We start from the raw sequence: 27992 nt of genomic DNA on the forward strand, positions 1-27992 counted from the left end.
GAAGGAGGGAGGCAGGGTGGCCAGCGTGGGCGTCCCTTGCCCACCACAGCTCTGCTCAGCTTTTGACTCCTCAGGCTTAGTAACAGAGGTAGGATGTGATTTCCTTTTTGTGGTTATTCCCCCCCCCCCGAATATTTAGGGATTGCTTGCCATAGAGCTTTAATATAAGTGGGGGGGGGGGATGTAGGGCAGATTGAAATGACTCTGAATATTTAATTCAGAGATTGAGAAAGGTGCTGGTTTTAAATTTTTTAAATAAATTTTAAAAAAACCCCTATTTTTAAAAAAGTAGTTCCACCCCAATATGGAAGAATCTGCCCTTTGCCTTCATTAAAAAACAACCCCATTTCAGCCCCAGCCTTTAGATCACCTGGAATGACTGGGCATAGGGCTTTGGTTTTGAGCAGAGAGATGTGGGAGGAATATGGATATTTAAACTGGATTGGACAAATTGTTGGTTTTTAATATTTTTAAAATTAAAAAACCATCAAAAAGGTCCTTTAAGTGGCTTGTTTCGTGACAAAAGGTGTAGGTTTCAGTGAAATGTAATTCCAGCTAAATATGGTTAGATTTGCTGCCTGAGGCTGCAATTCTCTGCACACTTACCTGGAAGCAAACTGTACTGAATTTGTTAGGATTTATGAGAAAACATACATAGGATCACATTGCATGGTTGAAAGTCTCCTTTGTTAATCAGCAGTGAGGGGCCCATTTAAAAATCTCATCTCCAGGCCCACTCCAACCTTGCTACGCCCCTGCACGCACGCACGCGCGCACACACACACACACACACACACTCTCCAACATTCCACTGATGACAATAGGGTCATGCCTGTGAATCTGTAGGGGGTGTGGCCAAGCAGCCCCGAAGGCATGGCATACAATTCTGACTACAAGCATGTCACAAATAGAAAGGGGGTAATGAAGTGCATGCGAAGCAAATTATTCCAGACAATCCAAGCCCCGTGCCCTTTGATATTTCACAGACAAAAACGAGAACACACTTGTAATTACTTACATAATACTTTTTCAACAACAACAAAAAAGAGTTCTCAAAGCAGTTTACATAGAAGAAGAATAAAGTTCCCTGTCCCAAAAGGGCTCACAGTTAATAATAATAATAAAAAAGGTAGACAGATAGGAGGGGTACTGTGCTGGGGTTGAAAGGGCCAGTTGCTCCCCCCGTGCTAAATATAAGATAATCACCACTTCAAAAGATGCCTCTTAGCCCAGTTAGCAGGTATTATCATACCAAAGATTAATGCCCAACTCCCTCATCTACTATTTATACATCACTGAAGTCTGAATTCCACCCATACAGTGCCTTCGTATTGTGCACCCATTTGCAGCAGCACATTAGAGACACAATGCATCTAACCCAGCTACTTGAAGATTTAATTTCTAGACACTCTGAATCCTAAAGAATGACAATTCCAGCAACTCCTATGGAAGACACTGAACAAAACATTGAACAAAAGTGTTGATCTAAACCTCCCTGAGCCATTTTTGGAAGGGCGGTATATAAATCAAATAAATAAATAAATAACATTCCAAAGAGGCAAAAATAGGGACAGTGATTTACCAGGGACAGATTCCAGAAAATAGGGACAGCTGGAGCTTATGACAAACTCATACAGACACTTCCAGTTGCAAGCACACCTCAACAGCACATGTTGTGAGTACATGTCATTTGGTCTTCAGACTTTGGAATATTTTTGCCTAACAAGGTGAGGTCTAGCCCAACCCATCAGGTTCTTAAAGACTCAGTTAAAAGGCTGCTTTTAAAAAACAGAAACATTTTCTAAAAACCCCTTTTGATGCTTTCCCTCTTTTCCCTTTATTGTGCAGTGGTGCAGCTTTCTTGCTTCTGTTCTTTTAAAAAAACAGTCTTTTAAAGTGTTTTTGTTTATTTGGATGGCTTTATTATAGAATTGGCTCACAGTTTTGTTTTAATTTAAAAACTGCTGGTAAGTTTTTACTGAGTAATTTTTAAAAAGGGATGGGTCCTTGAGATGGACCTACACTTGCAGTACGAAGGTCTAAACTTGCAGTATAATGATCAGCATCCTCATTTTACGATCAAGGAACTAAGGTCTAGCAACTCAAGGAGGAAGCTGGGAGTGGATTGTGAGTAGGGGGTACAGATGGGAAGTTGCAAAAATAGACTCGTTACGAGGAGGAGGAGGAGGGAGGGGGAAGGAAATAAAGGAGAGGAAGGGAAAACACTGGGACTCAAGCCTGCCAACAAGTTACTTTATCCCATGCGAGAGACAGGCAGTTGGCAGCAATTACCCAGTGGTGAAATACAGACACGTATCTTCAGAGATACTCTACTGCTTTTAGAGCAGGTGTACAAGGTTGTGACTTTACATAGAAAAACAGGTCTCAGGGCTAGGCAGTGGTTTAGATTACACCCTACACTTGCTCTGATGCATTCTTTATTGTTGCTGCATGTGTTCCAGAGTTTTGACACTGGAAAACAGGTGCTGGGGTTGAGTCGCCCATCAATTAAAGCCTGATTCAAGCTCACCTTAATTCCAGGGTTACCATGCTTGATCTGTCATTTCCTTTCTCACAGACACACAGAAATCTGGTAGATAGAAGTTTTCCTAGCATGGAGGTAAAATTGTGGGGAAAGCATCAGCTGACTAAGGCCAACGCAGAAGGTGGCAACTCCAGGTATATACTGAGAGACCTAGAAAAGGTTTACTTTGCTAGGACAGAAGTCCTATGTTTTGGAAACTCACTGACTTTGGTCAGAAGAACTTTGATGTTTCAGGGATGCCAGATGGCTATTGCTTTACATTAGTGCTGCATGCCTGGTCCTTGTTCTACCCATATATTTGCAATCAAGCACTTTACCCCAGAATACACGGCCAAGCACTCACTCAAAAAGAAAGTGAGTGTAAAACTGCCCTAGAATGTCCTTTCATTCAGGAAGCGCAAGACAACATTAGTGTAATAACAAGTTAACTACTATTATTAGCAACAAAGTAACTGATAACAGGTTCAATTACTCATTATTTTATGCTTTTGTAACCTGCCTAGAATTTCAGAAATCAAAGAAATAAGTTTTCAAAAGCATTGTCTGCAAGACAGTTCCGACCTTGAGGCTTGCTTTGCTCCATCAAACACATCACCTGTTTTAGTTCATCTTTAAATTGTTAAGAACATAAGAACAGCCCTGCTGGATCAGGCCCAAGGCCCATCTAGTCCAGCATCCTGTTTCGCACAGTCGCCCACCAGATGCCGCTGGAAGCCACAGACAGGAGTTGAGGGCATGCCCTCTCTCCTGCTGTTACTCCCCTGCAACTGGTACTCAGAGGCATCCTGCCTTTGTGGCTGGAGGTGGCCCACAGCCCTCTGACTAGTAGCCATTGATAGACCTCTCCTCCATGAAGTCATCCAAACCCCTCTTAAAGCCATCCAGGTTGCTGGCTGTCACCACATCCTGTGGCAGAGAGTTCCACAAGTGGATCATGTGTTGTGTGAAAAAGTACTTCCGTTTGTTGGTCCTAGACCTCCTGGCAATCAATTTCATGGAGTGACCCCTGGTTCTAGTGTTATGGGAGAGGGAGAAGAATTTATCTCTCTCCACTTTCTCCACACCATGCATGATTTTATAGACCTCTATCATGTCTCCCCGCAGTCATCTTTTTTCTAAACTAAAAAGCCCCAGGTGTTGTAGTCTTGCCTCATAAGAAAGTGCTCTAGGCCCCTGATCATCTTGGTTGCCCTCTTCTGTACCTTCTCCAGTTCAAAAATGTCCTTTTAAAGATATGGTGACCAGAACTGTACGCAGTACTCCAAGTGTGGTCACACCATAGTTTTGTATAAGGGCATTATAATATTAGCTGTTTTATTTTCAATCCCCTTCCTAATGATCCCTAGCATGGAATTGGCCTTTTTCACAGCTGCCGCACATTGAGTCGACACTTTCAACGAGCTGTCCACAATGACCCCAAGATCCCTCTCCTGGTCCGTCACCGACAGCTCAGATCCCATCAGCATATACTTGAAGTTGGGGTTTTTCGTCCCAATGTGCATCACTTTACACTTGCTAACATTGAACTGCATTTGCCATTTTGTCGCCCACTCCCCCAGTTTGGAGAGATCCTTTTGGAGCTGCTCACAATCCGTTTTGTTCAATGAGTCCTTCAGGATTGCCAGCGTTCCTATTGAGCGCTGCCCCTCTGCTTTTGACAGCAGCTTGATGTGCAAAGATTAGCATGGAATCAGTGCTTACCTCCATGCCATGAGAAGCGTTATATGCTGACTGCTGCAGATCAAGCTACCATTAAAAGGCACAGGAGTAGGTCAGGTTATTTGGCAACTCAGCTGAGAAGCCACAAAATAAAGCTTAACTGCAGTGCTTCGGCAAGATTCATTCCTTACTGAAGAAATAAGTAAGAAAGATTCATTTCAACAGAAATTGTTGTAGATGAAGTTTCTCTCTTTCTAAAGCTTAAGTGGCGCAGCGGGGAAATGCTTGACTAACAAGCAGAAGGTTGCCAGTTCGAATCCCCGCTGGTACTCTATCAGGCAGCAGTGATATAGGAAGATGCTGAAAGGCATCATCTCATACTGCATGGGAGGAGGCAATGGTAAACCCCTCTTGTATTCTACCAAAGAAAACCACAGGGCTCTGTGGGCGCCAGGAGTCGAAATCGACTCGGCGGCACACTTTACCTTTAAAGCAAAGAAATAGAACAAAGTTCCAAATCTAAGAGTACTGGAATCAGTACTGAACTGGTAGTTTACACTTTTGCCATTTTACTTCAGATCTATTACCATTTTAAAGTTATGGTATATTTGTGCTCATGTGCCTATTCTCCCCCTCCAGCACTACAGCAGCACAAGTTAAACAATTTTTTTAAAAAAGTATCAACGAATGATAGTCTCAACAGCACAAGCTATGCATGTTTACTCAGAATCAAATTTCACGATGTTTAACAAGGCTTACTCCCAGGAAAGTTTGCATAAGATCACAACCAAACTAAAGAAGAACAATTAGGCAGGAGGAAAATATTTCAGGAAGTGATTTCAGGAGCAACAACAATGTCTAGAAAACTCGAATCCACTTTAAACGACATCAAATATTGGGTTTTCCTTTTTGAAAACGGAGGCACCTCCAACTAGTGCAGCTGAACTTAAATAACATCCCTCCATGGGAGTCAGAGAAGGCTCAGCAGACGGTGGGGGAAAGGGGGAAGATGTTGACATTCAATGAACTGAAATTGCATTGCAACAGATCTAAAAAAGAAAAAGCCAACATGGTAGAAAGGTTGAGGCAGTGAGAGGACAAGAGAGATACAGACTAGGAGTGTGCACGGACCACAGTTTGAGCACTGGTCCGGCACTGCAGGGAGGGGAGTGGGGAGCAGGAGCTTTAAGAAAGATGAGAGCAGGTCCTTACCTGCTCTCCGCCCTCCAAGCATGCACAGGTGCCATGAGTGTGCTGGCGCTGCATGGGGTTACTTGGGCCAAGCGCTGCCCTGCATGGGGGTGGCGTAGAGCAGGTAAGGACCTGCTCTCCTCTTTCTTAAAGCTCCTGCTCCCTCTCCATGGTGCCAAACTGGTGCTTGAACTGCGGTTCATGCACACCCCTAATATAGACAACCAACTGGCAATGCGGATGAAAAATAGCAACATGAGTATTAAGAAGAAACCCTTAAGAATGGAAACCCACAGAAATAAAAGCAAAAAAGCTCTCCATCTGAAAAAAACCACAGTATGTCAAAGCTAGATGCCAGGCTTTACCACGAGACTTTACTGCGAATTCAAAGTTGCCCCCCAGTACTGACGCAAAAAGTGGATTTTTTTGCCCTCAATATAAAATTGGACCAAACTCTAATGCACAATGAAAAACCCGAATCGTGTGTGAAATGCTCCCCATTAGCTTGCAGGACTTCAGGGTAAATCTGGCCAATACGTGAATGCACATCTTCCATTCTGGAGGAGATGTGACCTAAAAGCCCCATGTGCAGAACACCCACGTATTGAAGACATAAATAGATCCCAGAATGTGCAACTCACTCCATGAAGTAGTGCACACATGCAGAGAGGGAGCATCCAGAAGACGACATCGGTTGGAGCAGAGCTGTGTGGTGGTCTATACAAATTGTGGGGGTTCTTCTCATCCTACACTCACCAAGCACAACACAAAGGGAGTTTACAAGAGAGCTACTATAGCACAGTAGTGAAGAGTGTGAGCTGGGAAGTTCCTGGGTCAAGTGTCACATCAGTCATGCATTCCACAGGCGGCCTTTGGCCAGCCACTCTGCTCAGAGTCAGGGGTGGATTAAGCTTTTTGCTGCCCATAGGCACCCAAGGATTTGTCCCCAGTGGCTGCGGGGAGGGTGGGCTTGGGACCAGGGGAAAGTCCCCCCCTTTATCTTTTAAAAAAGCTGATGCGCAGTGGGATGGGGGCAGACCGGCCTGTGCAGCCATTTGGGAGGTTGGAGGGAGCTCTCACCACCACCATACTGCCACACAGTGGTGTTTATAAAAAGATAAAGGAGGGAACTTTCCACACACACCCCACCGTGGCCGCCCCTCAAATTTTGCCGCCGTAGGCAAGTGCCTACTTTGCCTAACCGTTAAACCTCCCTAGCTCAGAGCAGAGGCGTATCTAGGGAAGATAGCGCCTAGGACAAGCACTGAAATTGAGCCCCCTGTCCAAACATCTGACACCCATCTTTCAGATAACGTTACCATAATATCAGCTGAAAAATACAAGTCAAGCTCGTTAATCTTTTAATATTTCAAAAACTATTTAGCAGTGGACGTAGCCAGACCAAAAAATGCTACAAAACTACAAATTTCAATATGCTGGGGCTTATTAAATACCCAAATACTATGTGGAGTTGTTCTTGGAAAACTAAACAGAAGTGCCTGTCTAATTCTCTACTATGCATTCTAGCATCACTATTATAGTTTTAAAAATAAATGGAGAATTTGGCTTTTCCCAGATACTCTGAAAATAATTAAAGGATATGAAGAGTAAACTGTGTCACTGCTTGGAATATATTCTAGTATTTCAGAAAGAAATTCTAGTATTTCAGAAAGTTAAAATGAGAGAAAGAGAGCAAGAAACTCCCAATGGCCTTAATACTAAGGATTTCACACAGATTCAAAGACAAACTCTCCATTAAATAGCCATATTATTAAGGCATCACATTTAACTCACTTATCACAAGAAGCAAATGAATACAATCCTAGCTCATAAGCTTCAGCTCAGTATTCACAAGCCCTGATTCTCTGTACATAGTTCCAAACTAAATATGTGTACAGTGACTTACATTATATTAATTTTTTAAATTTTTTTACTTGTAGTCCCTTTGGGGGGCTTCCTAAAGGCTGTGGGAGGGTCTGCAAAGGTTCCCCCTCTTCGCGCTGGCCTCTAGGGCCTCACAGGGACCATTTGAGCATGTGTCCTGGCCATTTTTAAAAATATTTTTTAAAAAAATGGCCGCTAAAAACAAAATGGCTGCTGCACATGCTCAAATGGCCTCTGTGAGGCCTGGCCTGGCCTAGGGCCTCACAGAGGCCATTTGAGCATGTGCAGTGGCCATTTTGTTTTCGGTGGCCATTTAAATTTTTATTTATTTTAGAAAATGGCGCCCCCCCTTCAAGTGGCACCCGGAGCATGTGCCCTGCCTGCCCCACCCTAGATACGCCCCTGGCCCAGAGTCTTAGTCTTCCCACCAATCTGTACCCAAGAGTTTTTATTTTTACAAAGCTAAGAAGCTCAGAGGGACGGAGGGAGCACAAGCTGAATGTGGTAGTGGAGAAGGATTCTCATGGGTGCATTCTGATCTCCTCCTCATTTCTTCTCTCTTTTTCATATGCGAAGCCCTAGCACTGACATTGGTCCTGGATAAGATACCTAGGAAAGCCTTGGCTTGCATCAAAGAGGTGCTGGTAACCCAGGTCTTACACACAGCAGCAGGCAGGAATGGTGCAGAAGAACCTAGTTTTGTGCCCAATTCACCCACCTGGGCACTGAAGTCTAGTTCTTAAGTTACCAGTGGCAACTGGGCTTTTGCATCCTCATTATAGGAAGAGGAGCAGCTCTGCTGAATCAGACCATTTGTCTTGGAGTCTTGTCTCCAGCAGAGGCCAGTTAGATGACTCCAGGAAGCCCATGAGCAGGACATGAAAGCAACAGCCGCCTCCCACTGCTGTCCCCAAATTCTAGAATTCAGATTCTGGAATTCCTGCTGTCCCCAGATTCTGGAATTCAGGTAGAATCCCTCTGAATTCAAAAATTGCATAATCACAGTCACAGTGAATAATACTGGTTAATATTAATCCATAAAGGTCTGCTTTTATATATTAATCCATAAAAGTCCATAAAGGTCAGCCTGGCTGGCTAACTGGGCTAAGAGGCACCTTTTAAAGTGATGACTCTCATATTTAGCAGGGGGAGAGCCATTCTCCCTTTGCAGCACAGCATCCTTCCAGTGACGGTTGCTGGTGTCTACCTTGTGTTTCTTTTGAGACTGTGAGCCCTTTTAGGACAGGGAACTGTTTTCTTATTCATAGACTTTTACTATGTAAATAGAGTTGCCATGCCCCCCCGAAATTTCGGGTTTCACCCAGGTTTTAAGTATCTCACACAGATTGCTTAGCCCACCCAGATTCACCTGGATTTCAGCTTTCATTTAAAAAGAAGAAGAAGAAGAAGAAGAAGAAGAAGAAGAAGCAGCAGCAGCAGCAGCTAAACTCTAGCCCTTGTAGAAGCAGAGTTATGGAGCAAAATATGCAGTCACTATTCTGCCCAAAAATTATTTTCAAGCCAATTTACATAATATGCAAATTAGGCACCTGGATTTGGAAAGCCAGAATATGGCAACCCTATATGTAAACCACTTTGAGAACTTTTTTTTGTTGAAAAGCAGTAAATAATAATAATTATTATTATTATCCAGGACTCAATGTCTGGATAAAACAAACCAGTCAATAACACCTGTCTGACTGTGTAAATAAATAATAATAATAATTTAATAAATACTGGGAATCTATGTGAAATACTTAAAATAAAAAGTAAAGTTGTGCCGTCGAGTCAGGTTCAACTCCAGGCGAACACAGAGCCCTGTGGTTGTCTTTGGTAAAATACAGGAGGGTTTACCATTGCCTCTTCCTGCGCAGTATGAGATGATGCTTTTCAGCATCTTCCTATATTGCTGCCTCCCGATATAGTTGTTTCTGGGAAACATACCTGGTGGATTCGAACCAGCAACCCTTGCTCACTAGGCAAGTTATTCTCCCGCTGCACCATTAGGTGGCTGAAATACTTGGAACACATTAAATTATTATTAGTAGCCAGCTACAGAAAATAAGCTTGACCTCTGATGTAAATTTGCCAGTTGAAAACTTCTTTACAGCTATCTGAAATTCCAAATCATGGTTAACTTTGGAAGACCTGGAACATACTGAGAGCTCCCACATTCTTTCCTCCTTCTCCTATGCATCAGTTTTCTCCACCTGCTCCCGAATTCCTCCAACCAGTTTGCCACAGCGGTGTCAAAACTGGGCAAATAATGACTAGCGCTAACAAAGCTTGCCTTCAAAGCATGGTTTGAGAAGCATGAACCATAGTTTATTCAAACTGGTTCTTACAGCAAACTACGTCCAGAGGAAACTAGGAAAGGGAAGAGGGAATCTGTATGCAAGAGGGAAGAACAGAACACACTCCAACAGTGGTTTGAGGACCGGAATAAGCAAGTCTGCCCCAGGCCTGTCTATTTATAACACCACAAAAATTTGGCCCAGTAGCTCATCCTCGGAAACATAAATTGCAACAGCAGCCTGACCAAGCTACCCGATTTTTGGCGATAACCGCCGACTTCATGTTCTTGATTAAAATTAGATGCTTGCTGTTTACTTCCTCGTCCTGTCTCAGACATGCTGAAGCAGAAGGAGGAAGATACACAATAAATGAAGAAGCAGCTCTAAGTCCTGAGAGCAAGGCTCGGAACTTGAAAGGGCTCCTCTTTGTCTAAGCATTACAATGAAGGGAAAACTCCAGAAGGTGGACCTTTTATAACAGTGCGGGGGAAACCATACATGGTCAGGTTCTTAGCAGAGGAGCTCTCTCAGAGCCTAGGCAAGGCAATGTTTCCTGCAAGAGATGGGGGTGGGGGATGCCAGGATCTCTGCACAACATACCACGCATTAAAAGCCATCATACATATGTCTTTCTTTCAATCAGGGTGTTCCCCCTACCTTAGAAAGTGTGCCTCTGTTTCACACAATCCACATATCTTTAATCTATAACACACTTCTGTTTCGGATTTATTGCATTTCTAAATATTCAAAACACCATGTTTTGCACTTCAGAAATTAGTTCCATCAGCTAAGTCAATCACTGGTATTGCAATTACTGCATGAAATGTAGTTGTACCAATTGGATATAATTAGAGTTGCCACTTTCCCCCCCAGGGTCTCCTTTGCTTTCTACATGACAGAGAAATCTGACAGACACGGCTTTTCTAGCCACAGAAATATAGTGACAGGGACACAGCATCTGTTGTTATATTTCTATCACAGGATAGGACATTAACACCCTGTTAGAGAATGTAAATGATGGCAATATTTACAAGTTTGTTGCTAAGCTCTTGTGCTTTGCACAGGCGTTATTGCAATTGTGATGTTCTTCAACCAGCATTTGTGACTTCAGGTTCAGAAGACAATCCCCTCCCGCCACAAAATCCCTGCAGCCCATGCTCAAAGTGATCAAGCTTATCTAGAAGCCACACAACCCTAACAACAGATAGGAACATAGGAAGCTGCCATACAATGAGTCAGACCATTGGTCTATCTAGCTCAGTATTGTCTTCACAGACTGGCAGCGGCTTCTCCAAGGCTGCAGGCGGGAAGCTCTCTCAGCCCTGTCTTGGAGAAGCCAGGGAGGGAACTTGGAACGTTCTGCTCTTCCCAAAGCAGCTCCATTATCCCCTAAGGGGAATATCTTCTATTGTTCACACATCAAGTCTCCCATTCATATGCAACCAGGGTGGACCCTGCTTAGCTAAGAGGACAAGTTATGCTTGCTACCACAAGACCTGCTCTCGTGTTTGACTAACCAGTCATACTTCTTCAGTGGAGAGAACATACACTCTGTATATGCCCAAAGGCACTGATCTCTTTACACATTCCTGGCCCTGGTATTCAAGACTTAAATCTGTCCAGAATCTAAGCAAGCACCGCCCTGACCCCCAGAAGCAACACTCCCATACCTCTGATGAGTCAGAAGGACGAGGAGATTTACGCCGGAAACGAGATTTGAGAACCCAGTCACCCATTGCCAATACGACCCTAGAAGATCTGTCACAGAGCTTGGATGAAGCACCTTAATGGGCGGAAGATAGCTGAGCCGAAAGGAAAGAGTCACCCTCTCAACCACAGGCCAATCAAGAGGCGAGGAACAACGCAACAGTGTGCAAAAAAAGAATCCAGCTCTTCGTCTTTTGCCCGCTTCCTGTTGGGGTTTGTGGGACAGAATGGCTGCTACAGCAGCGAGGCCGACGTAATGCTCCCTTCTGATAGTTTTGTACAAGACCGCCAAAATCTCTTTTCTACTTATCTGGACATGCTCAAACCTACCTAAAAAACCTAAACTCTTTGGCATGGGAGCACTTCCTCTGAATATCAAATTGTGTGGTGACTGATTGCAATACTCAGAGATGTGAGAAATGCACTCCACACATGCTCTGAGATGCTCTTTCTCAATACAAAAAGAGGGAGATGATGTTCCAGAAGGCATAGGAGTGGCAATGCAGAAGATCCCAAGGCACAAGTACTAGCAGCAGGAGATGCTTTTGAAGGCGACAGGCTGCATTCAGTCCAATTCAGAAACAGGTAAAGGTAATCAACCTTTACGAGTTTATTTATTTATTTATTCGATTTCCATACCACCCTTCCAAAAATGGCTCAGGGTGGTTTACACAGAGAAACAACAAATAAATAAGATGGATCCCTGTCCCCAAAGGGCTCACAGTCTAAAAAGAAACATAAGATAGACACCAGCAACAGTCACTGGAGGTACTGTGCTGGGGGTGGATAGGGTCAGTTACTCTCCCCCTGCTAAATAAAGAGAATCACCACGTTAAAAGAGCCAGAGTGGTATAGTGGTTAGAGTGCTGGACTAGGTCTGGGAGACCCGAGTTCAAATCCCCATTCAGCCATGAGACTTGCTGGGTGACTCTGGGCCAGTCACTTCTCTCTCAGCCTAACCTACTTCACAGGGTTGTTGTGAGGAGAAACTTAAGTAAGTAGTACACCGCTCTGGGCTCCTTGAGGAAGAGCGGGAAAGAAAATGTAATAAATAAATAAATAATGCCTCTTTGCCAAGTTGCATTGAAAGGGAATTTTTGCCAGAAGCAGCTTTCATTGTCACTGCAGCAGTGCAATCAGAAAAGCTACACTGGTGAAATTCTCCCCTCTGTGCAACTCTTAAACCTCTCTACCAGACTGGAACTGGCAACTCAGAATTAGGAGTCTGTCTGTATGCTAATGACTTGTCACAATGTGGGTAGGCCAATAGAAAGATGACAGCAGCAATACAAGAACACATTGCAACATGTACAGAAGGATGGGGAGGGAAAACCAACTTGAGGTAAGGCTCTCTGTAGCAACCCACAACAGTGTGAAGGAAAAAAACTTTGTTAAATAGTCAGAGAACTGAATCCGCCCTCCTTACAGTTACTCTGACCTTGACAGGCTTGCAGTCACCCCAGGAAGAACTAGATCACTAGGTGTGTGTTTTAAAAAGCAATCTGTGTAAGAAATGAAAGTTCAATGACAATCCTGCTGCAACAACTACAAGTCAGGCGTTTCTCAGTGCATTCTGATGGGGGCTTAGACCTCACCACTAACTGGACACAGACCCCAGAGAATCCTTATACTAGCAGCTCTTCAATACTGGAACGTATGTAAAAACTGTCAGATAGCGTAGCTCTTCCACCACCCACTAGTCAAAATACTTATTCACCTTGTCTTGTCAATCTCCAGAGACAAAGACCCAAACACTTTGTAGCAGTGCTGAACAGCTTTCGTGGCTAAATCCAGCAGGTTGTCCACTTCTAATTAAATAGGCTCTTCTGTATGAAAATGCACACTGCAATAAATTAGTTGCAGCATAATCTTGTGCATGCTTACTCACTATTTAATCCTACTGTAGTTACTGGGACTTACTTTCAGGTAAATATGTACAGGATTGCAGCCTTAGTCTTGAAGGTGCCAGAAGAGGTTTAAGTGAGCTTTTCTTTAAATCAGTTTGTAATGCAAATATAAACTACACAGGTGAGCATGTACATGTGATTTATCTTCCTTGTCCTAGCTTAGATTAACAGTATTCAAATATGCCACAAATACAAGAGAAACTAAAAGCTGCTTTTTAACATATTATTCACAAACAAGGTTTGTGCTATCAGATTTACTGCTCATGGCAACTTTGCTGGAAACTAAAGCTTGAAGTTCCTAATGGAATGCAACCAGGCAAATTGATAGTGATAGGTTCACTATTTGTCAACCTATCAAAACAGAGACCACCAACCATTAGACATGGTTAAGATCACTTGTGAAAACATCAAGAATTCTGGTACACACTGCATTCTGGTACACACACTGTTTCACCTTACCAAAGCTCCCTCTTAATTCAGAGAAAAGTACAGCTGCCACTTTGATATGAGTGAGATTCCTTCCCTAACTCTCTGAAAAGCATTTTAAGTTTACAGTGGAATTATTCAAATTACTACTTACCCAAGGAGAGCAGAACAAGCTACCTGAGGCCTTTACCACTGTCCATCTTACCTAGCTGGATTTTTCAGCTAAAAGTCCAACCCCGCCCTTGAGTTTCCCCCACCTTCCTGAGACAGGTAAAGCAAACTGGTGTATTTGCATAGGAAAGGAAGACCAGGCCTCTGTGGCTTTAACTCACTCATTACCACAGCCATCCCTACACACAGGCAGGCTCCTCCCTTGCCACTGAACTGCTTCAGGGGAAACCTGTGGCTGTGAGGCCAATCAACTAGCAAGAAAAAGGACATCGTTTCCAGACAGACATAAGCTGTGACCCTTCCCTGAAAGCCAGTGTCTGATAAAATGAAGCCCAGCCCTGGTACACTGATTGACATCCTGACTAAAGAAGCATGTGAATTAAGAGAGGGTCTGTGGTGATGACCCGCCAAGGAGCTGTGCTACTCACTCCCACAGTCCTCTTCTGTGCACTCTATTGCAGAAGGGGACTAATACTTCTAAATGCGGCAGCTGCTTGCACTCAGGAAGTGCTTAGTAAGAGTGGAAACATGTTGCTGATCCTCAGGGGTTCAGGGTCAGCAATCTGTTTCCTATCCTACAGAGCACTTCCAGACCATGAGGAGCAAGGGGATTATTAGCTCCCTTGAGAAACTGCAAGGAAGTCTGGGGGACTTGCACAAAGTATCCTGACACGTCCCTTCAGACCCTCTGAATGCACATTCTTTGTCTGATGTCAGTCACTATTTCTAATGCCAGGGTTCAGTTTTTAAATATATGAAGCAACAGAGAGGCTCTAAACATGTGCAGAGTGCTTTCCTTCACTACCTTAGTAAGCACTAAAAGCCATATGTGCTGAGGAATAGATGGGAAAGTATTTAAAATCAAAGGCTGACACTTCCAGGCTTGAGATGCAGATTTCTTTCATGTTAGAAATATTAGAAATTAATTTGCTAAGTAAATATTTATGGAATGTCACTTTATTTATTTGACACACAAACAGTGTTAAGGAGTTTTTGTGGACTATTTCATTGGTATTCCACTTGTTATACTTTGTAGGTTTTTATACTTGGGATATCTGATTGGCAAACATTTCTTGTTTAAGTTATGAATAATATTACAAATTTGGGGCAAGATTTACTGTTGCCCATGAGAAAGACATAAGGGAAGGGAAGGGCAAGAACACACCTGTGAGAAGATTCATTCTTTCAGTTTCCATCCCTCATTTTGAGATGTATCTAGAAAATGTGACTGCTGCCAGAACTCTGAAAAAATGTTTGCACACAGCCCAGCCCAGCCCAACCCAACCCAGCATGAACTACACACATTGGGGCGAGGCACAGAAACTCTTACCTTCCCCCCACCATCCTCTAGCTCTTTGTACATGTTTAAGAGACACTTGAGAGGTTTAAAAATTAATAAAAACAAAACATTGCCATGCTATGGCAAACCATATGCATCAGGGAAGCTAACAAGCAGTGCTTAATATTAGCAACTCTTAACCACCATGGTTAATTGCCACCATCCGATATCCAGAGCTGCATTGCTTCTGACTATCCATCTGACTAAGAAAAGTACCTCTGTACATTGAGGAACCTCCTTTAAAAGTCATCTATGCAAGTCACATCCTGTGGCAATTATTTTCAGAGGGTGATAGACTATTCCACTGATAGACCTACCTGCCATACATTTTTTATTTATTATTTATATACTGCTTTTCAATAGAAACATTTTCAAAGCAGTTTTAATAATCTGATTCCCTGTCCTCAGACTCACAGTCTAAAAATATAAACAAGATAGATAGACACCAGCAACATTCAGCCATTGGAGGGAGGAGCTGGGATTGAATAGGGACAGTAGTTCTCCCACTACTAAATATAAAAGGATCACTACTAAAGAGTCTCTTAGTCCTGTGCTTTTAGCAGCTAGTGTTCAAATTACAGAGGGGACCCAGACACTATTCTGTTGCCTAATGTTTTTAGAAGGCTTTGTGTGAGGATGATATAGCAAAATTGAGAGGGAAGTCAGGAGGTGGGGCTTGTGTAGGATTTTACTGAGGCACCTATTTTCTTCTCTGCTTTAAGCACTGTCTGATTGTCCAGGTGAATGTGCCGAGCTCCTCTCACAGAACTTGAAGAGGGCTGTAGTTTGGCTACAATTTACAAATACCAAATAGTTCAGTTCCAGCTAATCCTCCAGGGTGTGGTCTCTGGCATGCACAATTCTGTACCTCACCCCACTATTCATAGCAGCACAAAGTAAACTATCTGGAGAGAATTATGTAAGCCAAAGAGTCAGTGCAAACCAAATGGGTAAAATGACAAACAGAAAACTATGAGAGTTTAAACCTGTGGGGCTTGTTTATGGCAAGACTTCTGTGCCTTTGTACAAAGATGACAGGGGTGGGTGAGCGGGAGACTAACCAGTGAAGCCTTTTGCAGGGTATCTGTATGTTGGGAAACCCCTTTTCTGTTGAATTTCTACCTAGTACACAGCTATGAAGTCACCTTAAGTGGCGCAGCAGGGAAATGCTTGACTAAAAAGCAGAAAGTTGCCGGTTTGAATTCCGGCTGGCACTATAGTGGGCAGCAGTGATATCGGAAGATGTTGAAAGGCATCATCTCATATTGTGTGGGAGGAGGCAATGGTAAACCCCTCCTGTATTCTACCAAAGAAAACCACAGGGCTCTGTGGGTGCCAGGAGGCGAAATCGACTTGACGACACACTTTACTTTACTGACACAGCTATGAGAGACACAGGAGCCCTATCAAGACAAGAAGAGGTGGTAGCTCAAGGTGAGGGATCTGGAGTGATTTTTTAAGAAGAGAGATTCTTCTGAGCCTCAACACTGCTGGGAAGTTTCAACATCTGCCCTGGCTTGGTTTATATGTGTAGTAGTTATTTAGTGGGCTAGGAGATGCAGTTTTGCGATGCAGTCAGAGAAATGCTCTTCCCCTGCCTCACCAGCCACTCATGCTGCAAGCTGAACCCTAGAAAGCTCAGGACACGGATTAAATTAAACCCTGGCAAATTAAACCTTGGCATATCCGGCTGTGTGTTTGTAACTTGCACTGCCTTTCGTCATGAGTTAAATTAGAGCTTGCCTGTCCTGCCTGCAGCTAAATAGTTGTTGAACCTCTGAGTAACCCAAAAGCCTTCACTTTGCCACTGGGGCCACTTTGCTCTGGCAGCAAACAAGGTAGCTCCTTGCCTTGCATCCCCCTCTCGTCCATCTCTGACCTCTGCTGTTTACTCTCAGGACTGCTCTGCGCAGAACGAGGCACTCCAGCGCACTGCACCACTTCACCCGAGAAGGGGGAAATGCCGAAAGGGCAGAGGGGGAAATACAAATTGTTAATACTCCCTTAAATGATAGGCTTCCTTCAAACAAGCTACTAGCATAGCAGGCAAAGGGCCGGGCTACAAACCCTATTCCCGATTGGCTGGGTTTCTCTTTGCCGGAATATCTTTTATTTTCTTTTATTCGGGGGAGCTTTCAAAAGTGCTATCACCCACCCGCAGCCTTAAGTGGTACAGTCCACTTACTACCGCCTCATTCCTTAGTGTGCGTAGGCTGATCTTAGGGCGGTGTTGCTTCTTGCCGGGACCTGTGAGTTTAAGGAGGAGTTCAAGTTGAGGGTTTCAGCCTCCCCTTTCTAGCTCCGCCTCCCGTCCCCCCCCCCCACAGTTTGGCAGGCAGTAATTCAACTAGGGCTTAGGATGGAAGTACAGTGCAGGAGTGCTGCAAATGCCAAAAGGTACCGAACTCCATGTGGTTGGGAGGTGGAAATGGTAGCCCTGCTTGTCTTACAGTTACACAAAGGACAGAAATGCAGAGTAAGCAAGAAGGAGGTACACACAGACCCCTTGAGTCGCCACTGAGACGAGGTACTAACCAGGAAGGCACTGGGCACTCTAAAGGTAAAGTGTGCTGTCGAGTTGATTTCGACTCGCTGGCGCCCACAGAGCCCTGTGGCTTTCTTTGGAAGAATACAGGAGGGGTTTACCATTGCCTCCTCCCGTGTACCCGTGCAGTATGAGCACTCTAGATAAGCCTAAATAAATAAACAGTATATATAACCTTTTAAAAAGCAAAAGACAAACCAACCCCTTGAACTCTTGAGTGTGATACTTTGGATCAGAGCTGGGATATAGAGGATTCTGTGGGGGAATAAAAATCACATCTCCTCCACTAACTTTATCCCAAGAACAGAAATTATGTTTGCAAACAATAAAGGTTATTTTGTAATTTTTCTAAACTATTGGCAGAGGGCAAATAAATTCTCACTTTGAGCTCATTTTGTGTGTGGTGTAGTGGTTAGAGTGCTGGACTAGGACCGGGGAGACCCGAGTTCAAATCCCCATTCAGACATGATGCTAGCTGGGTGACTCTGGGCCAGTCACTTCTCTCTCAGCCTAACCTACTTCACAGATTGTTGTGAGGAGAAACTCAAGTATGTAGTACACCGCTCTGGGCCCCTTGGAGGAAGAGCGGGATATAAATAAAAATAAAAATTAAATTAAATTAATTAAAAAAATAAAATATACACATCTCTCATCAGGGCAGATTTTTGGTGCTATTAAAAGCAGCAATTTGGGAGACAGGCACATCTGAACCACACACAATCCAGGCCAGATGCCTGCCCATGCAAGCCCCCTTCTTTCAAATGATAGGAGCTGCATAAGAACTTGCTGACTAGAAATTAACATTTTATCAAGTGTGAAGATTTGCAGGTTTGTGTAAAATGCAGCATGTTTCCTTTGAAACATAGTCTGTCTCAGTGCCATTTCCATGTATCTGATCCTTTACATTTTGTACTTGAGTAGGATAAAATGGAAAGTGACAATCAGCCCTTGTTTCTAACCCATGAAAGGGTGGGCAAGAAAAAGATTCCCCACCTCTCACTCATACACTTTAGAGAATCTAGAGTTGCCATGCCGCCCAGAATTTGGAGTTTCACCTGGATTTTAAGCATCTCTTCCAGATTGCTTAGCCCACCCAGATTCACCTGGATTTCAGCTTTCATTTTTTAAAAAATAGCTAAACTCTAGCCCTTGTAGAAGCGGAATTATAGAGCAAAACGTGCAGTCACTATTCTGCTCAAAATTATTTTCAATCTAATTTACATAATATGTAAATTAGGCACGTGGATTTGGAAAGCCAGAATATGGCAACCCTAGCAAGAATCCCACTTCTTTTCTGGACTCGGAGAATCCCGCTTCTGTACAGTCCTGCATCCGTGACTGTACATTGAGTAGGAAATAGCTGGACCCTAATACAATCCATCAAGCTTATCTGTTGCAAACTGCAATTTCCCCCAAAGTCAGATTGGCCAGGGTGGCTGCCCTTGTAGTATGCAGCTTGGCTTACTTGCTCAACTTATCTGGAATAATGTATTCTCTCAGCACCTTCAACTACACAGTGGTGCACCCAGAAAATATTTCAATGTATCACCATCCATTTTTAAAAAGTTAAATGAGGAAGCAGTGACATAACTTAAAATGGTTTATGTTTCTGGTATACATATGCATGGCTATCCTACATGTTCATACCAGTTTTCATTGTCATGACTTTTTTTAAGTAACTCTGGGAATTCTAATGGTGTGAGGTGCTGAGAATTCACAGAATGATCGTTTCAAGGGTTCCAAAAGCCCAAGTTCTTTCAAAGTGTGCAGCAGCTCGGCCCTAAGGAACTGTGGACTCTTCAGAGTGCAACTAGAATTGTCAACTAAACAGAACAAACAAAAACAAACCTCAACTACTCACTTCTCTCTTATGCTGGGGAGAACCTGAAACAGGTCTGCCTTCTCTTGGCTTGTTTGTCTTTCCATTAAAAATTGGAATTGAAAGTGCTTCAGGTCACTTCTAACCATGAAAACAAGCAGCTTGATTTAGTCTATCAGGTGCTTGCTTTGTTTTTTTGCATTTACTGAACATTTGCCAGTATATGGGGAAATTGTCGACTCGTCTGCCAGACTAGTGTTTATGGGCTCTGAAAAGAGGGCTGTGATCACAGGTAGCTGGGTTGGTACGTTAGAAAAATTCAAAAGCCACAAATAGTAATACTAGGGCTGCATTCCTAAACACACTTCTAGGGAGTAAGCTCCATTGAACACAGTGGTACTTGCTTCCAAGTAAACATGCCTAAGATTGTGCTGCAAGGTTACTAGTTGAGATCTTATTACTGGAATTGCCTTCAAGGTTGCCAAAGCACTATGGGGTTTGCCATATCACCTGGAGGTGTTTCACAGATGGCTCTATGCCTTGGGGTATCGGAAGAGCAAATCTGCTTCACAGCAAAGTTGCTGGAAATAAAGGATTATTTTACTCAGAATTCATAGCCTCAATTCGGAGAAAAACAAAGCCCTGTCTGTCCTGGGCCCTGATAGCTCACAGGGAGGCCGGGTTAAATCCAGCGAATATGTGGACTGGCACACTACAATCAGGAGTGGATTTGTGGGTGGGGAGCCCTGTCTGTAAAACCTCATGGGGGGAGTTTAATTCCAATCTAGGCCTGATCTATGCACACAGAGAAATCAGGTGGTGCTTCCTTTCTCTGGTTGTGCCACTTTAAGTTGTAAATAGGAGATCTTGTATCAGAATTCTTTTCAGTGTAAAAAAAAAAAAAGACACACACCTTCCTTGCACACAGCAAAGTCACAGGTCAGAGGGAAGACTAGTTTAACTTTCTCCCTAACATGTTCCTTCCCAGAGCTCACTGCACTTTTTTTCTTTTTCTTTCACCAGAGCAGCAATCCAGCACAAGGTCTTCCTCATACAATCTGAGATGGACAAGATTACATCACACAAGATTTTTCTGCATGTGTATATGTTACTGTTGGTAGATCCAAATACCTTAGAGTGACCAGCATCGAAAGAAGAATGCAGATGGCAGGTTTAATTAAGAGTTAGAGCTCAGCCTCAGAACATATTTTGGTGCCATGGCATGGGGCAAGAAATAAGTGCCTTCGAGGATGTGCAGAGTGGCATTCCTTCACCAGTAAGGTACCCCAGTCAGCTCCTACACTTCTGGGAGCAAGTTATCCAGGTCAGAAGGTGCAGCTTTTGTAGGAAAATAGAGCAAGAAGCGATTCAAGGGTCATCACCCCGCTGCCAGAAATTATTCTCAAACCTTTCCTTGTGAAAAATCCCAAAAATACTTGGAAATCTAGAGAAACGGAGGGGGTGGTGCTAACAGCTGGCGGAGCACAAGGCCGGAAGCTATACATGTGTAGCTTTCCATGTTGTTAGAGCTGTTACAGAGCGATGTTTAAACAGCTACCTGCCCCCTCCACCCCCTATTCCCACCACCTGTGATAATAAGTGGGTACCATACCTGTCTGGCATAGAGTTCCTGAGCGCCCCACTTCATCCCATCCTCCATTGGCTTGTGGAAGTTTTCAGAGCTGCTCTTCAGGAGCTGGTTAGGATAACCCCATGAGGCAGCTTTATACAGTCCTGAGTTCCCACCACTTGCCTGGTTGTGAGATGTGAGCTTTGCCAAGTCATCCAGGGACACTGCAGGTCTTATGTGTTCAGCAGAACGGATAAAGCCCACTGGGAAACAGTTGGGTCCCATCGTGTGGTGAGGCTTAAGAGATCCATGTGATGTACTTAGGACAAAAGGGGTGGTTCTTGTTGCTGCAGAAATGGGGGGCAGCACCTTCCCACCAAGGTCCAGGGGGGTCCCCTCTCCTGCCTCCAAGGAGATGGAATGGTGCTGAGAGGAAGAGCCGGGCCTCTCTGTATCTGTCTTTTGTACCTCAGAGTCCGAAACAGCATTTACAAACCGATATTCATACTCAGGGGGCTGCTCCCGCCTTGTCACCATAGAGGCTTCTAAGGCAGCATTCTCTGGCCCAGTTGTCTGGGGCAGCTCCTCAGCAGGAGGCATCGTCTGGGCCATGGGGGCCAGCTCTTTGACATATTTAGCTGGGATGTAGAATGGCCTGGCTCCTTTGCCCTTTCGAACATGCCACCAGTGATCATTTGTTCGCCTCAGGAGCACATATCTCTCATTGGGCTTTATCGAAATAAAGCGCCCATCCTTGGCGGTGTACTCAAAGGCATACTCTACCAGGACGTAGGTTTCCTCCTCTCTGCCTAACAACTCCATCCCTGTGGCCCAGAGTGGCTTCCCGTAGAGCCGTTTCTGCTTTCTGAAAGTCAAAGGGAAAATAAAAGTGATGGTAAGGATAGGCACAGGCATGCCTAGCAATTCAAAATAAAAATAAAAATCCTCACCAAGGCTATAGATTTGCAAATGGGGCTTTCAGGTGAAGGTTGCCAGGAGGTGGTGCCCCTAACACCAGTCTGAAACATGGTGATCTCCCCACAACCCCACCATGTAGCTGGATGCATTGTGGAACGCAACTTGAACAAATGCTGATATTCAAACATCTTCCCTGCTCCTCTTTGCTTGTTATTTATTTGTTACTTTTATCTACCGCCCTCAGGGTTGTGCACAAAATCTAAAATCTTCACAATATTGATAAAAACATATTAACCATACGAAGAAACAATGCAATTAATTGAAAGACAGAATACAAATATGACAAATATTTATATATTGCTTTTCAACAAAAACAGTTTACATAGATATAAGTAAATAGAAAGAAAGAGAGAGAGAGAGAGAAAGAAAGAAAGAAAGAAAGAAAGAAAGAAAGAAAGAAAGAAAGAAAGAAAGAAAGAAAGAAAGAAAGAAAGAAAGAAAGAAAGATGTCGTGAATAAAGAACAACAGCCAATAAGACCCCAATCTAAAAAGACAGTTAACAGTCACGGAGGCTTTCTTATTAACTTAAGACCCAGATAAACAGGTCAGTCTCTAATCCTCTACGAAAGACCAGGCAGTGGTACAGATCTCTTAGGGGAGGGAGTTCCACAATCTTGGGGCAATCACAGAGAAAGCCCAGCCCCACATGCATGACAGAATGAGCTGCAGCAGGTCCCAGCATGCAGAGCAGAGCCCTCCTGGCAGAACTTGTCAGCTGGAGAGATACAATACTTCCAGAGGCGCTCTTACCCCTGGGCTTGGGGGCCGAAGTCCAGGGCCTCCACAGCCCCTGCCCCCCCCATCCTCTTTAGTCTGTCCTGGGTGGTGTGGTTGGCCAGTGGAGCATGATGATGCTTAATTTGCAGGGGAGGGGGGGCCTCCAAAGGCCTTTAGGTATAGGCTCTTAGGTGCACCTCTGAATACTTCCATCAGGGGCTAAGCATGAGTAGAGCTGGTCTTGTGGTAGCAAGCATGACTTGTCCCCCTAGCTAAGCAGGGTCTGCCCTGGTTGCATTTGGATGGGAGACCACATGTGAACACTGTAAGATATTCCCCTCGTGATAGAGCCGCTCTGGGAAGAGCATCTAGGTTTCAAGTTCCCTCCCTGGCTTCTCCAAGATAGGGCTGAGAGAGATTCCTGCCTGCAACCTTGGAGAAGCTGCTGCCAGTCTGTGTAGACAGTACTGAGCTAGATGGACCAATGGTCTGACTCGGTATATGGCAGCTTCCTATGTTCCTATGGAGGCAGGGCTGTCTCTAGCTTGTGTGGGGTCCAGGACAAAAACAGTCTGCGATGAATCAATATCGTGCTGACCCTGCCGGAATGAGAAGTCTCTGTTGATGTGCTGCAACGTGGGGCCCCGTAAGTGTGGGGTCGTGGGTGACTGTCCCCTGGCCACCTCCCCTCTTCAGACTGCCCTGGTTGGAGGGAGGGTGTGTGTTGGTTGCGGGGGGGGGGGGAAGAGATGTGTTATACATTGTTACCTTGGTAGTAGGTGTCTGCTTAATTACAAAGGCTGACCTGATGAGGAAAATTACTCAAAGTATTTTTTTTTTAAACATTTTATATCCTGCTCTTCCTCCAAGGACCCCAGAGTGGTATACTACATACTTAGATTTCTCCTCCCAACAACCCTGTGAAGTAGGTTAGGCTGAGAGAGAAGTGACTGGCCCAGAGTCACCCAGCTAGTATCATTGCTGAATGGGGATTTGAACTCGGGTCTCCCTGGTCCTAGTCCAGCACTCTAACCACTACACCACTAGTAGTAATACCACTGAAGTAGTACCACTGAAATCAAAAGGACAAGTTAGGCATTGCAAGCTGATGTGATGCTAGGCCAAACCTGGATGGATCCCACCTCAGGTTGCCATTAGACAAACAATGGACTCGAGTTCAAATCCCCATTCAGCAATGATACTAGCTGGGTGACTCTGGGCCAGTCACTTCTCTCTCAGCCTAACCTACTTCACAGGGTTGTTGTGAGGAGAAATCTAAGTATGTAGTATACTACATACCTGTAGTATACCTGTAGTATTTTGAATTGTGTGTTTTTATGTCTTTTAAAAAGTTGTTGTACTTTTTAAAAGACATAAAAGAGCCTCTGGATGGGGTGGAATATAAATGTAATAAAATAAATAAATAATAGTTAACAATTAATCTATTATTTATTTATTTTATTACATTTATATTTCGCCCCATCCAGAGGCTCTTTTATGTCTTTTAAAAAGTACAACTTTTTAAAAGACATAAAAACACACAATTCAAAACACAGTGCTAAAAACAATACAACAATTCAAAAACAATTAAAACCATTTAAAACCAATTAAAATACTGTTAAAAAACAATAACACTACAAAATTGCACAGGAGGGCGTTTGTCTAAACCGCCCCGCAAAATGCAGATTAAACACTACTTTGTTAGGCATTGCCTAACTTGTCTTTTTAATTTCAGTGGGTCTACTTGGAATTTTTTCCTCATGTCAGCCAACATTTTAAAAAAACCAATACACTTTAAATAACTAAACAAGAAAATCACCGATTTGTTGTGCCCTTCTACTGATCACATTATTGGTCCATCTAGCCCAGTTTTGTTTTACTTTTACTGGCAGATGTTTCAGAAAAAGATCCTCCTCAGCTCTGCTGACTGACCAGAGATGCAAAAGGACTATTATGTTTTTCTGCATGTAAAGCATGCAGCTATGGCCCCTCCCTTCCCAATATTAAAAAAGTTGGCCTCCTTGGGTTGGAGGGAGGCAACAGCTTTTTACCAGAGTGGAGAACTGCTTCAAAAGCCAGCCTGCTGCTTGTGGCACGTATGCTGCTTCCTCTGTCATCTGGTACACAAGCTTTGCTGAAGCTTTTGTTGAAGGTGCTGCTTTGTTTGAGCAGAGGCAATAATGAGATTAAATAAATGCGTGCACACTATGGGATGTGAAAGCTCCTTCAAGTCACTTTCAGCTTCCTTAGGGTGAAGACAATGGGCCAGTTTGGGCAATATTCAGACTAAACCAGCTCAACCTATTAACAGGGAAAGGGAGGAGCATGAGCACAAATAATTACCACCTATGGTAATTATGGTCTCTCATCCCATGGTTGCCTAATTGCACAGGAGGGTGTTTGTCTGAACTGCCCCTCAAAATGCAAATTAGACAATACTTTGTAGTAGCAGTATTAATTCCTGCTTTGAGGGGCAGTTCAGATAAATTCAACAAATATTTTTATATATTGCTTTTCAACTAAAATTTCCAAAGCAGTTTACACAGATATAAATTAAATTAAATTAAATATTAAATTAAATTGCTCCTTGTCCCCAAAGGGCTCACAATCTCTGCCCTGTGTGATTAGGTGCCAGTGGATGGTGTGCTGGGCAGAAGATGATCCATACCCCTTTCCCACATGATTAGGTTGAGGTAGATTATCAGCCCAAATAGAGTCTAAAGTGTGATGGGTTTGAACACATATGTACAAACATATGTTCAACATTCCCAGACATTTGTTGTCATGGCACAGACTGTGGCTGACATCCGGAGCCAGGAACTGCAGGCGGAACAAGCACGATTCTGCTAGTGCAAGAGGATGGTTTAGTTGTGCTAAAAATGGGGTTGCACTTTTATGCAAAAGTTCCCATTGAAATGAATGAGGTGTATCGCAGTTGCACAACTACAAACATGCTTGCGGTAGTGCAACACTAGTCTGGAATGCAAGCTTCCATTTTAGCACAACGAGCTAGCGCAACGGTTTCGCACTAGCATCACGTTCTTCCACAAGCGACTTGTTGTTCCGGATGTCAGTCACTTTTACCACACTTAGATGTCTGTCTGTCTTCGCCCTGAAAAGCGATTGCTTGTCTCCTAGCCCCTTTTCTACTCCACCCCCCTTTATTCCTGTCTCTCTTTTCACTCCTGTGTTTGTGCCTTCTGCCATGTCCCTCCCGCCATGCCCAAGATAGAGTCTGACTGCCATCAAGTCAGTGGCCTCTGGGAAGCCTTGACCTCCAGACCTGGACATTGTTATCTGCTCCGCTCCTACATTTGATCTGGGCAGGGGGCAGCTGCTTCCAGGGGAAGGCTTGCTCTCTGCCCCCCATGCCAAGGCCCAAACAGCCAGAGCCTAAGTAGGCACCAGCCATAGACTGAGAGAATCCATCACTTTGTTCTCGGATGAAAGCTGAGACTGAAAGCAACTTTATTCAAACATGTTTGTTAGCTGCCTACATGGTGTAAAGGCAGGGCATAAATCAAATACATAAACAAGCAGCGTGCTTTTCTCAGTTTTGTCTCATTTAATCCTTCCTTGAAACACATTTCTTCTGTACAGGTTTTCTGGACCAGCACCTGCACTGTTTGCTATCAGGTTCTCTTGGGAACCCCTTTCCATCGCTAACTGGGAGCTGCAGTCCTCCACACAGGCCAAGCGGAGGCTTCTGTGTAAGAACACTGTGAAGATCCAGCCAAGGTTCCAGCCCAAATTCCATTGGATGGAACTTCCTGTCCAGTAGTTTGCTTCCAACAGTGGCCAGCCTGATACCTCTGGAAGTTCACAGTCAGGATATGAAGGCAATGGCTACCCTTTGTTTAGCACTTGGTCACTGGACATATACTAGGCTTGCTCTCACCACCAAAAGCTGGGGAGGAGCAGCATCCCGCCAAGCTCCATGTGTACTCCCAAGAAACATGTGTGTGTGTCAGCAAATATGGGAGGAGGAAGAGGGGAATGGGATCATGTGTTAGTCGTGATCTGGGTAGGATGGTGTTGGCCGGGGGCGGAGCCACCATTGCACAGGGGGGTGAGAAGAACCAAGGCTGCTATGTTCAGGGGCTGTGCCTGGCGCCCCAGCCACACTCCCTGCATCTGATGTCAGATGCAGGCAGCCTGGCCTTGTTAGCAAACCGGGCCGTGCCCCCCGTTTGTGAGTAAACTTTGGCTAGCGCCATGTTTTCAGAGCAGCTGGTAGTGCCTCTCCCTGCTTGCAAAAGCAGAAAGACGCGTTCCTAGCCAGGCTGGGAGCCCAGGGCTGGCTGAAGCCTTTCAAAAATGGAGCCACACGACACCGTTTTGCAAGCAGGAGAGGCTTTACCGGCCATGCTGCAAATGTGGCGCCGGCCGGAGTTTACTTGCAAACGGGGCACACAGCCCCATTTGCTAATGTCACCTTGCCCCCTGCGTCTGATGTCAGGGGGCGTGGCTTGGGCAGCGGGGGCCACTGCTGGAGGGATGGACAGGGGCTGCCAGCATCCTCGCTCTGCCACTGCGTTGGCCAGCCAACTCACGTAAAGGTAAAGTGTGCCGTTGAGTTGATGTCGACTCCTGGCGACCACAGAGCCCTGTGGTTTTTCTGTGGTAGGAGGGGTTTACCATTGCCTCCTCCCATACAATGTGTGATGATGCCTTTCAGCATCTTCCTATATCACTGCTGTCCGATATAGGTGTTTCCCATAGTCTGGAAAACATACCAGCAGGGATTCGAACTGGCAACCTCTGGCTTGCTAGTCAAGTCATTTCCCTGCTGCTCATGTACCCAGGGTGAAGGAAAAGCATGTTCTGTGCCATCTTAACCAGATCACAGCTAGTGGATGATCACTCCCCACTCATTGCCTCCTCCTACTTCAATTTTTTGCTGACACATGACTGTTTCTTGAGAGTGCGCACAGGGCTTAGAGGAACCCGGCTGGATGCTCTTCTGATCTCATTTCTGGTCATGAGAAGAAGTCTACTGTCTCTATACAAGAAGTACAGAGACATTTGTACATTTTTTTAATGCTGTGTTTTAAATTTTTAATCAGATTTGTTTTATATTTTTAGCTTAATATTTTAATTGTGTCTTTTTTACAATCTTGTTTTTAAATTTTGCTGTAAACCACCTTGGGATGGTTTTAATGAAAGGTGGTATATAGTAAGTAAGTAAGTAAGTAAAACTTTATTTTGGTCGTAGACCAGCAATACAACAGTGGTGGTA

General features: G+C 44.2%; 1 protein-coding gene and 1 long non-coding RNA gene across 4 annotated transcripts in view; one reads left to right on the plus strand and one right to left on the minus strand.

Annotated features, from left to right (window-relative positions):
- LOC128332047 (uncharacterized) lies at positions 1-27980 on the plus strand. Its single transcript, XR_008310538.1, has 4 exons — positions 1-88; positions 2579-2679; positions 20511-22580; positions 26354-27980. It is a non-coding gene; the product is annotated as an uncharacterized LOC128332047 (long non-coding RNA).
- The window catches only part of ARHGAP27 (Rho GTPase activating protein 27), a 61455-nt gene that overhangs the window by 28245 nt on the left and 5218 nt on the right, over positions 1-27992 (minus strand). Inside the window, exon 2 of one of the 3 annotated variants that reach the window (XM_053266234.1) lies at positions 21100-21922. In XM_053266234.1, the coding sequence (XP_053122209.1) occupies positions 21100-21879 (780 nt within the window). In that variant the 5' untranslated portion in view covers positions 21880-21922. Of the gene's footprint in view, positions 1-11243; positions 11345-16973; positions 17070-21099; positions 21923-27992 lie in introns of those variants that run through there. The other 2 variants (XM_053266236.1, XM_053266235.1) reach the window with 2 other exon arrangements.

Source organism: Hemicordylus capensis, chromosome 6, assembly GCF_027244095.1.
Source record: "Hemicordylus capensis ecotype Gifberg chromosome 6, rHemCap1.1.pri, whole genome shotgun sequence".
Lineage (NCBI taxonomy): Eukaryota > Metazoa > Chordata > Lepidosauria > Squamata > Cordylidae > Hemicordylus > Hemicordylus capensis.